This window comes from Littorina saxatilis, linkage group LG12 (assembly GCF_037325665.1).
Source record: "Littorina saxatilis isolate snail1 linkage group LG12, US_GU_Lsax_2.0, whole genome shotgun sequence".
In the NCBI taxonomy this organism is placed as follows: Eukaryota; Metazoa; Mollusca; class Gastropoda; order Littorinimorpha; family Littorinidae; genus Littorina; species Littorina saxatilis.
Window position 1 is genome coordinate 2,614,706 of NC_090256.1, and position 15,289 is coordinate 2,629,994.

Sequence of the window (15,289 nt, forward strand, 5' to 3'; positions counted from 1 at the left end):
ATTCAGGCTGTTGCTGGCTCGTTATTTGTTTGGTTGCTGGGTCATTATCGAAAAATAACTAGCTCTACAAGTTTACAGAGGTAAAGAAGCAGAGGGGGGAATAAATATAAACACACACACACACACACACACACACACACACACACACACACACATTCCACTAGACTATACTCACTAGCTTCCATAGATTCTAACACAACACCAACACTGCAAAACAAACTATACAAAAAGAAAACAAATCCGACCACCCTATAGTCCTCCACACCTCTGACTCACCCTATAGTCCTCCACACCTCTGACTCACCCTATAGTCCTCCACACCTCTGACTCACCCTATAGTCCTCCACACCTCTGACTCACCCTATAGTCCTCCACACCTCTGACCAAGTGGTCCCCGGCTTTGTACAACAGGTCTCTGGCCGTCCGGAGGTCGTCACGGCTACCGTACAGCATAGCCTACACACATATATTACAAAACAAATACACTGGAACCTGCCCTGGTGACCGCTTCTTGATAAAGGCATTCCTTTTACCGAAAACTCAGTGTCAAACCCAAATCCAGCAAGCTTAGGGACCACCTTTGGTTGTTGCCTTGTGCGTTCGTTTTAGACAGGTTCGACTGAAAAGGAATAAGTCTCTGGACAATTTTCAAGACTATCACGACTGAACAGAATATCTTGAACAGAATATCCTGGATTGCCTTCAGACATATCACTTCAATCCAATGATGACCCTCAAGGCAATTTGCTAAGATCATCATGACCTTCAGAGAGAATAACATATATAGCCTTGCAAACAACAAAATCACTTATATTTATTCATAAGTTTATCGTGTTGTGTTCCTTTATTATGTTATACAATCCATGGCTTTGTAAACTTGTATCTGAATAAAATACTGTTTAAACCAGTTATATCTATAACTCATAACTCATAACTCATAACATTTTATTGATCCAACAAAGGAAATTAAATTGGTCATCAGCACATATAGGTCATTAATTAATAATTATAAAAGAAGAAGAGAAGAAAATTTATAAAACCCATGATAACAAAAAAATATCTAAAGTAATATATGTACAACTACAATACCCTTTTTACTTGCACACTTGACACACCGACACACCAACACACATGCATACATACCTACATACATACCTACATACCTACATACATACATACATACATACATACATACATCTATACATGTAGTATTTGACTTCCATACTGAGCACCAACCGACCTCAATATCCTCTTGCTCGATCCACATTGTTAAACATTAAGGCATTCTTTTCAATCACTAGGGGTAAATAAATCCTATCAACAACTTTGCACTTCACGACTCAAATCGCACTCTGCGCTGACGTATAACCTTTGACTTACGCGTCCACGCATTAAGTATAGATCTCATCGAAAGCAGTTAAGCTTGATAAAACGTTATTAGACAAAGATCACTTTTATTATGACTCGTAAACCCGTTAACCTGCGAGCCAAACTAAAACCCATCGACACAGACGAATACCCAGAGGGCATACCATTGGGCCCTTAACACCCCTAACCACGCCCTGCAGTCCTGCCAAACCTTTAACGCCCACGAAAAGCTGTGGGGAAAGGCAGAGTCACTGCGGCAGACCGAGGATTTCGCCACAAAGACTTTATTCTTGTCGATTTTTCCTCACAGAAAACGCAGAAGGAGAAGTATATAGATACGTACGTTGTTGCGTTTGATGTAAGTGGCGTGCGTAGAGTAACCCAGCTCGGAGGTGAGTCTCTGTGACGTAGAGTTGACGTAGTAGACTAGAGTCCTGAGGTCATTGCGGGCAAAACCATCCTGAAAGGCCTCTGTCACTTGACGTAGTCTGGCCTGCAGTCTGTTCCGCCGTCTGTTGCAACATAGTGACGTCATCATCAATTTTATTCCTAAGCAAAAGTTACGTTCGGTTACATGAAACATATGTTTTGAATTAACCAACACTGTCCATTAAGGCATAAGTAAGTATAAGTCCATTGTTTCACATTGAATTAACCAACACTGTCCATTAAGGCATAAGTAATTAAGTCCATTATTTCACATGGAATAACAACACCTTTTGCTTGGGCACACAACTGAATATATTCCTTGTCAAAACGTTATTGTCGATGATATTAAAAAACGACAATTTTTTGTTTTGTTCTTCCTTTAGTCAAGTTTTGACTACATTTTTTAACATAGAGGGGGAATCGAGACGAGGGACGTGGTGTGTGTGTGTGTACGTGTTTCTTTAACAACCGCGGGCAATCCAAAATATACACATGTATCATCATCACCTTTGGATGTCTTCAACAGTGCGTATGAGTTGCTTAGCCAGACGTTCTTCTTGGTAAGCTTTCGTTCTGACGTCATAGAGGCTGGGCAGGTTCATTTCCGGTCTGGACAGTGAGCGGGTAGTGGGTCCGGTCAATCGACTCTGGTGAGCCCTCAGGAAAATTTCCTTGGTCAGTAGACTCGTTCTCAGCACTGTATCTGTAAGCGTTTTTATAAAGACATTTAAGACGAAATTCGCACATTGTTATTGGGCAAGGCTTAGATTCGTTTATGTAAACGGGCTATTACCAATCAGCAACGCATAAAATTATGTACTTTGTGGGCAAATAAAATCTACCAATAATTTAGACATGCTGTTCTTTTCTATTACTATGGTAACTATTATCGGTTACAACAAAGAGATCAAAATCTGCAATTTACTGTCAATCATACTCCTAGACAAAATACAACTGCTAATAAAAATGGGCAAGGCGTATATATTAAGTCTCCAACGCATTCACACTAAGAATTCCTATAGATATAATAATTTCAAACAGCAACCTAAGCTAACTCGAATCTACCGCCCTGATATGGCCCTTCGTGGTCGGCTGGGCGTTAAGCAAACAAACAAACAAACAAACAAACAAAACTCGAATCTTCTCATTAGTCATTGCCTGCAGTGTATGTCGTATATTCATTTCAAGGAGATTTTGCTCTCCAGGTTTTTGTGAACGTCTTGTATCGTACTTTATTAAAACCTACTCATTATCTGTTTTTCTTTTCTTTCTTTCTTTCTTTCTTTCTTTCTTTCTTTCTTTCTTTCTTTCTTTCTTTCTTTCTTTCTTTCTTTCTTTCTTTCTTTCTTTCTTTCTTTCTTTCTTTCTTTGTTTGTTTGTTTATTTATTTATCTAAATAGATTGATTTATTTATCTATGTGTTCATTCATTCATTCATTCATTCATTCATTCATTCATTCATGTGTGTGTGTGTGTGTGTGTGTGTGTGTGTGTGTGTGTGTGTGTGTGTGTGTGAGTGTGTGAGTGTGTGTGTGAGTGTGTGTGTGAGTGTGTGTGTGTATGTGTGTGTGAGTGTGTGTGTGTGTGTGAGCGTGTGTGTGTGTGTGTGTGTGTGAGTGTGTTTTGGGGTTGGGGGTGGGGGTGGGGTGTTCAGACTTCCCATGACACAACAGGCTTACCATACACCATGTCGTTGGCCTTAGCAATTTCTGTCAGTTGTTCCCTAACGCCCATCATAATGATGTAACGCGTGCCGTTGAAGACAAAGTCATTGTCGGCCTTGACCCCTCCAAGACCCCCGCTCAACGTGGACAGCACGCGCTGCATGGAGCGCAGCAATTCTCGTGTGGATGACGTCACACTCGGGAAAAGTCGGCGTTCCTAGAGGCAAAAAGAGAGCGAGAGGAGGGAGTCAAATGTTGACTGATTTGTTATTTGTAACCATGGAAAATTAAAGAAAAATAGTGCCAGTTTCTTTGTTCTTTTGACTTGCGAGAAGAAAAAACAAGTCGCGTAAGGCGAAATTACAACATTTAGTCAAGCTGTCGAACTAACAGAATGAAACTGAACTCACTGCATTTTTACAGCAATTAAGAGCGTATACTCGTAGCATCATCAGTCCACCGCTCGATTCAAAGGCAGTGAAACTTGACAAGAAGAGCGGGGTCCCGGTTGTAGTTGCGCTGAGAAGGATAACACGCTTTTCTTTATCTCTATTCTTTTTAACTTTCTGAGCGTGTTTTTAATCCAAACATATCATATCTATATGTTTTTGGAATCAGGAACCCACTAAGAATAAGATGAAATTGTTTTTAAATCGATTTCGAAATTTTTATTTTAATAATAATTTTTATATCTTTAATTTTCAGAGCTTGTTTTTAATCCGAATATAACATATTATTTTATATGTTTTTGGAATCAACACACGATGAAGAATAAGATAAACGTAAATTTGGATCGTTTTAAAAACACATTTGTTTTTTTACAATTTTCAGATTTTTAATGACCAAAGTCATTAATTAATTTTTAAGCCACCAAGCTGAAATGCAATACTGAAGTCCGGCCTTCGTCGAAGATTGCTGGGCCAAATTTTCAATCAATTTGATTGAAAAATGAGGGTGTGACAGTGCCGCCTCAACCGTGACTTTTACAAAAAGCCGGATATGACGTCATCAAAGGTATTTATCGAAAAAAAGAAAAAAACGTCCGGGGATATCATTCCCAGGAACTCTCATGTCAAATTTCATAAAGATCGGTCCAGTAATTTGGTCTGAATCGCTCTACACACACACACACAGACACACACACACACACACACACACACACACACACACACACACACACACACACACACACACACACACACACACACACACACACACACACACATGCACCACAACCCTCGTCTCGATTCCCCCCTCTACGTTAAAACATTTAGTCAAAACTTGACTAAATGTAAAAACATACGAAAAGTTAACTTGACTGAAATGAGAGAGCAAACGCTCTTTTGTGACGTTAAAACTGTGCGGAAGAAATGTTCACCTTCCTAGATCCTATCTTTTCGAGAAGCTGTCGGTTACTGAAGGTGCAGAAGCCCTAGGAGGTACTGAAATGGGTTATATATCATATAAAATATACTATATAACAATAAATTGCGTTTGTGTAAATGTGACCCTCACTCGGATGTCTGAACAAAGTGAGAACAACAAAAACAACAACAACAACAACAACAGCAGCAGCAACCACAACAACAACAACAGCAACAACAATCACAACAACAACAACCACAACAACAACAACGACCACAACCACAACAACAACAACAACAACAGCAGCAGCAGCAACCACAACAACAACAACAGCAGCAGCAACCACAACAACGACCACAACCACAACAACAACAACAACGACCACAACAACAACAACAACAACAAACTCACCAGCCTATCGGCAGCAGCCGGACGACGGGGCACGTCACTGGCAGAGCTGGTGTGACGTCCTGCGCCAGAGTCACGTTCTCTGTCACGTCTTCTTCCAGACTGACGTCCTCGGCTCCTCTGACGTCCTCTGTGACGTTTGGTGTCACCATGTTGTCTTTTGTCACTTTGTACGCTAGCTTGGCGCTCCTTGGTCTGCACCGTGTGTTCTATCTCACGAGCTGTGACATCTTTAATGTTTGGGTCATGTTCTGCCTGCTTACTGCTAACACCACCTCGGTGTCGTTTTCCGTGTTCTGCGTTATGACCGTCTCCGTTCGGTCGCCTTCTTCGGTTGTGCCCTGGACGTCGCGTCCTTTCAGAACCACGTCTGCTGTTTGATAGGTCGCTTTCTTTCCTTTTGTGATCAGTGGATATCACTTGTCCATCTGATGTTTGTTTGTCTTTAGCTTTGGCCAGAGCTTTGGTTTCGGACTTGAGTTTAATTCTTTGTCCTGATTTCTGCGATTTTTCTTCGTAAGTTAATTCTGTCGGCGCTAAAGCAGCCATCAGTGATGATGGCCGTTGTTGGCTTGATGTTTCTGAATTGTCGACAGTGAATGTTGTAGGCGATGATTTACTTCTTGATGATATTTTACCAGGTTTCCTTCTTGACGATCTGCCAGCAGATTTTGGTTTGGATGATTTACCGCCTGAATTCCTCTTCTTTCCTTTTTGTCGTGATTTCTTTCGAGACTCTGACTTTGGCGAAGAAGACTGGCCCGCTTTTTGTTTATCGGAGCTTGTGCCACTATTTTCTGGAGTGCTTTTTATTTGGGCAGGTGCACCGTTTCTGACACCGGGCTGAGTAAGTGATGCTCGTGACGGTGATTCTGATTTTGATTCTGACTTGTAGTCGCTCTGCTGATGTTCCTGTTGCTCCTTACGACGGTGTTCTTGTATTAGTCGTTGGCGTTCTTGCAGCCTACGATGGTATTCTTGCTCCCTGCGACGATGTTCTTCTTCCCTACGATGATGTTCTTGTTCTTGTTGCAGTCGTTGCTGTTCACGTTGACGCAGGAGCTGCTGCTGATGTAGACGATCCATGAGTTCTTGCTGTTTCAGCCGACGTGTCAGCAGAAGGTCAGCCTGTTCCTTTGCAGCCTGCGAGGACTTTGAGGTCGTGCCTGCCTGTGAGGAACGACTGCGATGTACATGCTGTCTCTGCGGTCCTCTAGAGGCTCGTGGAAGGTGTGCAATTTGGGAAGAACGCCTTGCTGTCTCATGTTCTGACTTTGACTCAACATGATCTCTTCTGCGAGAATCACGCCCTGCTGTCTCATGTTCTGACTTTGACTCAACATTATCTCTTCTGCGAGAATCACGCCCTGCTGTCTCATGTTCTGACTTTGACTCAACATTATCTCTTCTGCGAGAATCACGCCTTGCTGTCTCATGTTCTGACTTTGACTCAACATTATCTCTTCTGCGAGAATCACGCCCTGCCACACCAAGCGGTTTAGTTCTTCCACTCTGAGAAAGTGCGTCTGCGTCCTGTGGAAGAAAATGTTGCTGTTGGCTACCACGTGACCTCGGTTGATGCGCATGTGACCTGTGGCGCCCTCTCTGTCGTAGATGATGACTCCTGCTTCCGGTTCTTCTTACGTTGGTAGACACCTTGATGCTAAGTGTTGGCGCCTGATGACAGTCTGGAATTAGAAAACAAATTGTTTGGTTGTTACTTTTTCATATACATCTATTTCTTAAACCCTACCTTTTAGTCACTCCCAACTTTTGATTTAAGAGAAAACGTCACTGGTTTTAGCCTTCGAAACAAAATTAGGCTGGGTCGTTCTTTCTCGTCCCTCTGAATTTCAAACAAAAAACAAAGTACATTAAATTAACTTCAAAATGAAAGTTCCAAAAGCACTTTTTCAAGATTAAAATGAGCTTTCTAATTTATACCGCATATGCAGACATTGTATTCCACTATTTGTTTTTAGTATTGAGAAATATTATGGAATAGCTTAAAACATCGAAAGAAATTCGGCTTAATTGGTCAAATTAAACGCTTTGACAATTAGGATGAGCTCTTATATTGATGCACTTGATACAGACATTGCAACTGTCTCGTCAACTTGACCAGTATTACAAACTAAATGCATCTATCTAAATATTACAAAAGAAATTCTGTTCACATAAAAATTATGCAACTTTCGAACTATCTAAGATGAACAATTCTTTCACCCTGTCCAACATTGGTGACGTGAATCTTCAAAAACACAAATAAAACTATAAAACAACAACAAATTTAAAAACTGACTACACACAGACACACACACACAGACACACACACACAGATACACACAGACACACACACACACACACGCACACACACACATGCACACTCACACTCACACACACACACACACACACACACACACACAGTCTGATACAGCGTTAGTGCTTAGGTCTGATCTTTCAACATACCCTTTCAAATCCTCTAAACAAAGGTGGTGACCTATACAGTCTCTGCCGGTGACGTGAGAATACACTTCTAAACTACTCGCATGTTCTCAGGACATTAGCACACAGTTGGCACTTTGTCGTTAACAGGATCAAATGCTCGTAACTTTAAACCTCTCCTGCTGATTTAAAATCCAGATACAAACCCCCCCACTGAGCAGTGCCTATGAACAATACAAATAGTGCATTCGTCTGAAAGCAATACACCAGGAGAGGAGTTTAACCTTTTGAACTTTGAGACCAATGCTGCACGACAAAGTCAAACATATAGGCCTAAAACACAACGAGAATTCTGTCTTTCAAGTTTGCAAGTTTCAACGTTTTGTGCTGCTTTGCATCGTTCTCAGCTAAGGGTGGATCATATACATTTATATAGAAAAACAAGTCGCGTAAGGCGAAAATACAATATTTAGTCAAGTAGCTGTCGAACTCACAGAATGAAACTGAACGCAACGCAACGCAGCAAGACCGTTTACTCGTAGCATCGTCACTCCACCGCCCGTGGCAAAGGCAGTGCACGTGGAATTGACAAGAAGAGCGGGGTATTCGTTGCGCTGAGACGGTTAGCACGCTTTTCTGTACCTCTCTTTGTTTTAACTTTCTGAGCGTGTTTTTAATCCAAACATATCATATCTATATATTTTTGGAATCAGGAACCGACAAGGAATAAGATGAAAGTGTTTTTAAATTGATTTCGAAAAAAAAATTTGATAATAATTTTTATATATTTAATTTTCAGAGCTTGTTTTTAATCCGAATATAACATATTTATATGTTTTTGGAATCAGCAAATGATGGAGAATAAGATAAACGTAAATTTGGATCGTTTTATAAATTTTTATTTTTTTTTACAATTTTCAGATTTTTAATGACCAAAGTCATCAATTAATTTTTAAGCCACCAAGCTGAAATGCAATACCGAACCCCGGGCTTCGTTGAAGAGTACTTGACCAAAATTTCAACCAATTTGGTTGAAAAATGAGGGCGTGACAGTGCCGCCTCAACTTTCACGAAAAGCCGGATATGACGTCATCAAAGACATTTATCAAAAAAATGAAAAAAACGTTCGGGGATTTCATACCCAGGAACTCTCATGTCAAATTTCATAAATATCGGTCCAGTAGTTTAGTCTGAATCGCTCTACACACACACACACACACACGCACGCACACACACACATACGCACATACACCACGACCCTCGTTTCGATTCCCCCTCGATGTTAAAATATTTAGTCAAAACTTGACTAAATATAAAAATAGGAAAAAAACGGAAAAGTTCAAGCTAGTTTGGTCAGCTATCTATCTGAAAGTAATTTTCCTGGTCATATCATGACACACCAGTAAAAGTGCGAAAGAAGTTTCTATCCGACACTCGCACGCACGCACGCACAGAGACACAGACACTGACATTGGCACAGGCTGTAAGATCGAGACACACGCACACAGACGCACGCACGCACGCACACACACATACACACATACACACGCACACACATATATATACACACACACACACACACACACACCCACACGGACCCACACGGACCCCCCCCACACACACAAACGCTTACACACACACACACACACACACACACACACACACACGTACAGAAAACACACACACACACACACACACACACACACACACACACACACACATGTCAACAGAAGCCCAATAACAGAACTGATATGCGACACGGAGAAGCACAGTGTTCACACGGTCAAAGGGATGTCAGGGATAGTTATAGCGCAAACCCAGCCTCGTTCTTTACTACCGCCACACGTATTCACAGCATTAAACGTGCTTCCGTTACTGCTCCATCACAGAAGGAGGACAAAAACACAAAAAATAATCCTAGCAACTTCCCTGTCGCCATTCAACGATGCTTTTGTGTGGTTTTTTTAAATAATGAAAGAATGCAGGTGGTAAAACACTGAAACAAGAACGTGTACACAATGTATAATACAAGGATGATATTTTTGGCAGGTGAAAATAACGGTAATAAAAATCCGAAAAATAAGTTGTATATATATATGTTAATTGTCACCAAAACAGAGCGTTTATCGGGATATCAGCAGTAACAAACAACAACAGAGGACAGCACGTTTCGCCCTGCAGTCCGGACTGACGATCTAACAGTTACAGCGAACGACAAGAAGAAGAAACAACAACCACAAAATTAAAACATGTATACAATCCTGTGTCATATTGCCAGGCGCTACAGATACAAATCTTAACAAAGCTAATCGATTTTGTATTCCGTACAGGGTTTTGTCCGGTCCCCAACATAGACACGTCCCATACTGCCTGAACAACAGCGAGAAATAGCTGCAAAACGGGTTTAGCAACAATATTTTCTCACTTTATAAATAAGCCGGATGAGAGTGAAGGCGTTTCCCGGACAGACACAGATGTAACATTGTAACCCGATGCGCTATTCATCATTTAAAGGTATATCATCAATCAGTTTTCGTGTTATCGATCATGTTCATCTCTTTAACAGATCTGCCCAGGCGTGTACGTGTGATATGAGCTTTGTCCAACTCAGACACATTGACAGGATGAAGATGCTGCATGGGTTGAGACCTTTTTGTGCCTGCTTCCCTGGATACTATGGCCCTCTGTTGTGGGTAGTGCGTGTGTGTGTGTGTGTGTGTGTGTGTGTGTGTGTGTGCATGCCAGTGAAAGCGTGCGTGCGTGCATGCGTGCGCGCGTGCGTGCGTCTGTGCGTCCGTGTGTGTGCGTGTGTCTGTGCGTGCGTATGTCTGTCTGTCTGTCTGTATGCGTGTGTGTGTATGTGTGTGTGTGTGTGTGTGTGCGTGCGTCCGTGCGTGCGTGTGCGCAAGCGTTATTAGCTGAAAAAAGGCAACCCTAAAAGTGAAAAAGCATTGACCAGATACAGTTGCAAGAAGACGAACAAGGAAACAAATGCGTATGTTCTCTTTTCTTTTGCGCTGTCTCCTGACGCCCAAAGTCACCATCTAACTCGCCCGATATGCCAGCCTAATACACACACACACACACACACACACACACACACACCATTACATCCTTCATTTCTGTCACTCTCACAAACCGCCTTAATTGTGCCCTGTCTTGCTCTCTTCGCCCTCCACCCACCCCCACCCCACTCATGCCCCTCCCCTATCCGTCGTTGAGAAGTCCTCAATGGCCATACCTAAGAAGGGATAGGTCTGAGAAAAAGCAGTAAGCACACTGTTCAGTGGGGGATTTGTTGGGATTTAAAAAAAGAGGAGGTTTTAATGGCCTGAACAATAACTATTGCTGTGAACTTAGTGCATGTCTAGACGACGTTCCAACAAAAGCACGCGTGGGGTGGGGGTGGTGGTGGGGGGAAGGCAAAAGAAGAACACAAAAGAGCACATAATAAACGAAGCAAATAGTAAGGGAGAACAGAATAAAGGAAGAAGCGAGAGATTTCAAAGTACAGGGTGACCCAAAAAAAAGAGTACCCAAACAAAACGTCATAAATAGAACAAGAATAAAGCAATCTTCATAATATTTATTTACACACACAAGTAGCCTCTGCATGATTTGCACAGAAAATGTTAGCGTTCTAGCTTGTCTTTCAGAAAAGTTATGCTCATTCTACAGAACATGCTCCAAATGGCCTCCGCGCCGCTGCAGGCAAACTTGAACTCGTCGCGCAAAGTTATCAATCACCCGCACACACTCCTGTTGCGAGATTCCGCGAATGGTTGTTGTGATGGCTCTCTTGAGTTCTGTGATTGTCTGTGGGTTGTTCCTGTAGACGTCAGTTGTCTTTCAGGAACCCCCAAAGATAGAAATCTGGGGGATTTAAATCCGGGGGAGGCCATTTGGAGCATGTTCTGTAGAATGAGCATAACTTTCCTGAAAGACAAGCTTGAACGCTAAACTTTTCTGTGCAAATCATGCAGAGGCTACTTGTGTGTGTGTGTAAATAAATTTTATGAAGATTGCTTTATTTTTGTTCAATTTATGACGTTTTGTTTGGGTACTCTTTTTTTTGGGTCACCCTGTATTTAGCCTCACACCATTGATTATGCCTGAATGCAGTGAATCGTTTCACCCCATTGACTAAGAATGCAAAGAAAAAAATGTAAAGTAAAACCAAAACAAAGACAAATAAATACACAAAACACATTAACAAAAGAAACTAAGTGAATTAGAAGGGGAAAAGTATAAAAGGAAAGACGCGAGTTTTTCAATGTAAAGCGTTCCGTCTTTCACCATTGACAGTATAATTATGCCTGAATGAATGAAAAGTGCACCGTCGTGTTGAGACATGCGTGTTGTCTTGGTTAAACTTGAACCCGATTTTCTAGACGCAGATCATACAACAAATAAACCAGTTGATCCTTTCTTAGAAATAGATTTATTCGGGAAAGAAAGAAAGAAAGACGGACAGACTAAAAAAGAACATTCTCTGGTAGTTTGTCCCCGTTGTGATCGCCTTGGTTTCGTTTACCCCTATTAACCTTCTCAGGCACCCCAACGCAAGAAAAAGTGTGCCTCTAATCACAAATAAACACAACTACAACAAGAACACGAAAAACAACAAGAACATTCAACAAAAACACGAGGAATCGGCTGTCGGGACGACTGGTGCTCGATATAGCTCCAGTTTAGTTTCTTCCTTCCTTCCTTTCTTTATTTCTTTCTTTCTTTCTTATTACTTTCATTCTTTCTTTCTTTCCTTCTGTCTTTCTTTCCTTCTGTCTTTCTTATTTCTTTCTTTCTTTCTTGCTTTCTTTCTTTCTTTCTTTTTTTCTCTCTCTCTTTCTTTCTCGTTTTGCACACATGATTAACATTCCTCACAAGACGTTCGCATGCCTCGGAAACTTCATTCATTTCTGTCAACCTGTCGTAAAGCGCCCCCAACCAATCTACCCCCGCTCTCTGCTTTAACTAATCCACCAAGAAAAGCCACGCATTCTGAAAGGCAGTGCTATCGCTGTTGGTTTGTTTAGGGCAGAATATACCTGCGCACTTTCAGCGACACCGACGACGCAGTGCATATTATTTATGCTGCGATAGGGATTATGACGAGTACTTGGCCTGTTTTCCTTTCACGCAACGTGTAGCGGGCTGGGATAATCTGCAGTGCGTCGTCTGTCCTGCTGAAGTTACATAGGTGAGCGCCAGGCCTTATCAACACAAAAGCGTCGTGTACTCGATTCATGCAGGGTTCTACCCCGTTCATTGACGGCTTTTGCGTCAGGTGGATTTGGGGGGAATTCCCACCTACGCATAACCCTCCAGGCATACTGCTAAATGTTATGTGTCGCTAAATCCTTGACTGGTCTGAGGTTGATATGGGGTGATTCCTTCTTCTGACTGGTCTGAGGTTGATATGGGGTGATTCCTTCTTCTGACTGGTCTGAGGTTGATATGGGATGATTCCTTCTTTGCTGGCTCGCGACAGTGAAGTAACTTACACGCGAGTGATTGCAGTAGGCATACTTTAATCGCATGCGGTCAACACAGTTCACTTACTCATATCTATAGAAGAACGGAGGTTGATATGGTATCAAAGAAGCCATTTTGGAGAATTTGAACTTAAAGTGATAGCCTACTATTGATCTGGCCGTGTGGGGGGAGTTTCTGGCGAGGAAGAATTTGGATAATCCACTGAACCTTAGTCTAGACGTACATGGCACAAGGCTGCGCCTTCAGACAATGTTGACCCTGACTTACCTGACAAACTGAATGTGTTTTATAGTAGGTTTGACCAGAAGAACCCCTCACTCGGTTACCGCCCTCCTCTCCCTGACGATGCGTCTCTTTTGGCGCCGGCATTTACCATCCAGGAGAGTGAGGTCAGGGGTCTCTTCCGTAAACAGAATCCAAGAAAGGCTTCTGGTCCTGACCTTGTCTCAACATCGACCTTGAGGTCCTGTGCTGACCAGCTCGCGCCTGTTTTTACTGACATTTTTAACACTTCTGTGCAGCAGATGTCTGTGCCACGGTGCTTCAAGTCTTCAGTAATTGTCCCAGTCCCCAAAAAGCCCAAGGTAACTCAGCTGAATGACTTCCGCCCTGTGGCACTGACATCTGTCATCATGAAGGTCCTGGAGCGGTTGATTCTGCGGCACCTGCGGGCTTTCACGGGTCACCTGTCTGACCCACTCCAGTTTGCTTACCAAGCCAACAGGTCCGTCGATGATGCCGTCGCCATGGGTCTTCATTTTGTCTTGCAGCACCTTGAGAACCCTCGCACCTACGCTAGAATGTTGTTCATTGATTATTCCTCCGCATTCAACACGATCATCCCTCACAAGCTCCTCCACAAACTGATTGGTCTCGATGTCCCTCTCTCTCTCTGCCACTGGCTTCTAGACTTCTTGCTTGACCGTCCTCAGGTCGTCCGACTCAACAACTCACTCTCTGCCTCACTCACTCTAAACACTGGTGCCCCGCAGGGCTGTGTTCTGTCCCCTCTACTCTTCACCCTTTTCACCAACGACTGCACCTCCGCTCACCCATCCACATACATAATCAAATTCTCAGACGACACCACCATTGAAGGCCTGATTTCTGACTCCAATGAGGACGCTTACCGGGGGGAGGTTCAAAGAGTGGTTGAGTGGTGCTCTGAAAATGATCTCGAGCTAAACGTTCTTAAAACAAAAGAAGTCGTTATCGACCCTCGACGAAAGAAAGACCCCATCTTGCCCCTTGAAATAAATGGGGAAGCTGTAGAACAGGTCTCTTCATTCAAATTTCTCGGCACACTGATCTCTGAAGACCTGAAATGGGACGGGAACACCACGTCCATCATTAAGAAGTGCCAGCAGCGGCTGCACTTCCTGAGACAGTTGCGCAAGTTCCGTATGTCACAGCAAATCATGGCGCAGTTCTATCGCGCAGTCGTTGAGAGCACCCTGTGTTTTTCTATCACGGTCTGGTATGGCAGCACCACTGAGAAAGAGAAACAGCTACTGGAGAGCATTGTGCGGACAGCCTCCAAAATCGCGGGCTGTGACTTCCCTTCCGTTGCCTCTATCTTTGAGTTGCGCTCAGGTCGAAAAGCAGGAAAGATTGTTCGCGACCCCTCCCACCCGGCAAACCACTTCTTCGAGCCTCTTCCATCTGGTAGGCGCTACAGAGCTTTGAAAGCCAGAACTAGTCGCTTTCGCTCTAGCTTCATCCCCCATGCTGTACTGACAACTCCTGTAGTGAAGACGTTGTAATATACTGTAGTTATAGGATTGGGGGGGGGGGGGGGGTTCTTTTGTTACTTAGTCCTTTCACTGCATTCCATTACTGTTCTCATAACTTGTGATAGTGGAAATATGTGCAATGTGGAATGGTCCTTATTTTTTAGGTGCTGGAGTAGTTCTGTGATGGTAGTAGTTTTGTGCAATGCGACTCTAAGTTCAGGTGCTTGAGTGGATCTGTGATAGTCTGTTAATACTGTTGTTTTAAACTGTCTAGATCATGATTATATAATTTTATGTGATGATCTGACTAAATGATAATAATTACATGTACTACTTACTTTTAAATGGATTATAAATTTTAGGTATTGTTCTAGTATTCAC

At 42.6% G+C, this 15,289-nt stretch overlaps 1 protein-coding gene across 3 annotated transcripts in view; it reads right to left on the reverse strand.

The window, feature by feature from the left end:
* Positions 1 to 15,289, reverse strand: part of LOC138981050 (uncharacterized) — a 57,481-nt gene that overhangs the window by 25,101 nt on the left and 17,091 nt on the right. For all 3 annotated transcript variants that reach the window (XM_070353850.1, XM_070353851.1, XM_070353852.1), the window contains exons 3-7: positions 5,238 to 6,922; positions 3,477 to 3,678; positions 2,305 to 2,500; positions 1,712 to 1,880; positions 361 to 456 (exon numbers count right to left, since the gene is read on the reverse strand). In XM_070353850.1, the coding sequence (XP_070209951.1) occupies positions 361 to 456; positions 1,712 to 1,880; positions 2,305 to 2,500; positions 3,477 to 3,678; positions 5,238 to 6,922 (2,348 nt within the window). The remainder of the gene's footprint in view (positions 1 to 360; positions 457 to 1,711; positions 1,881 to 2,304; positions 2,501 to 3,476; positions 3,679 to 5,237; positions 6,923 to 15,289) is intronic.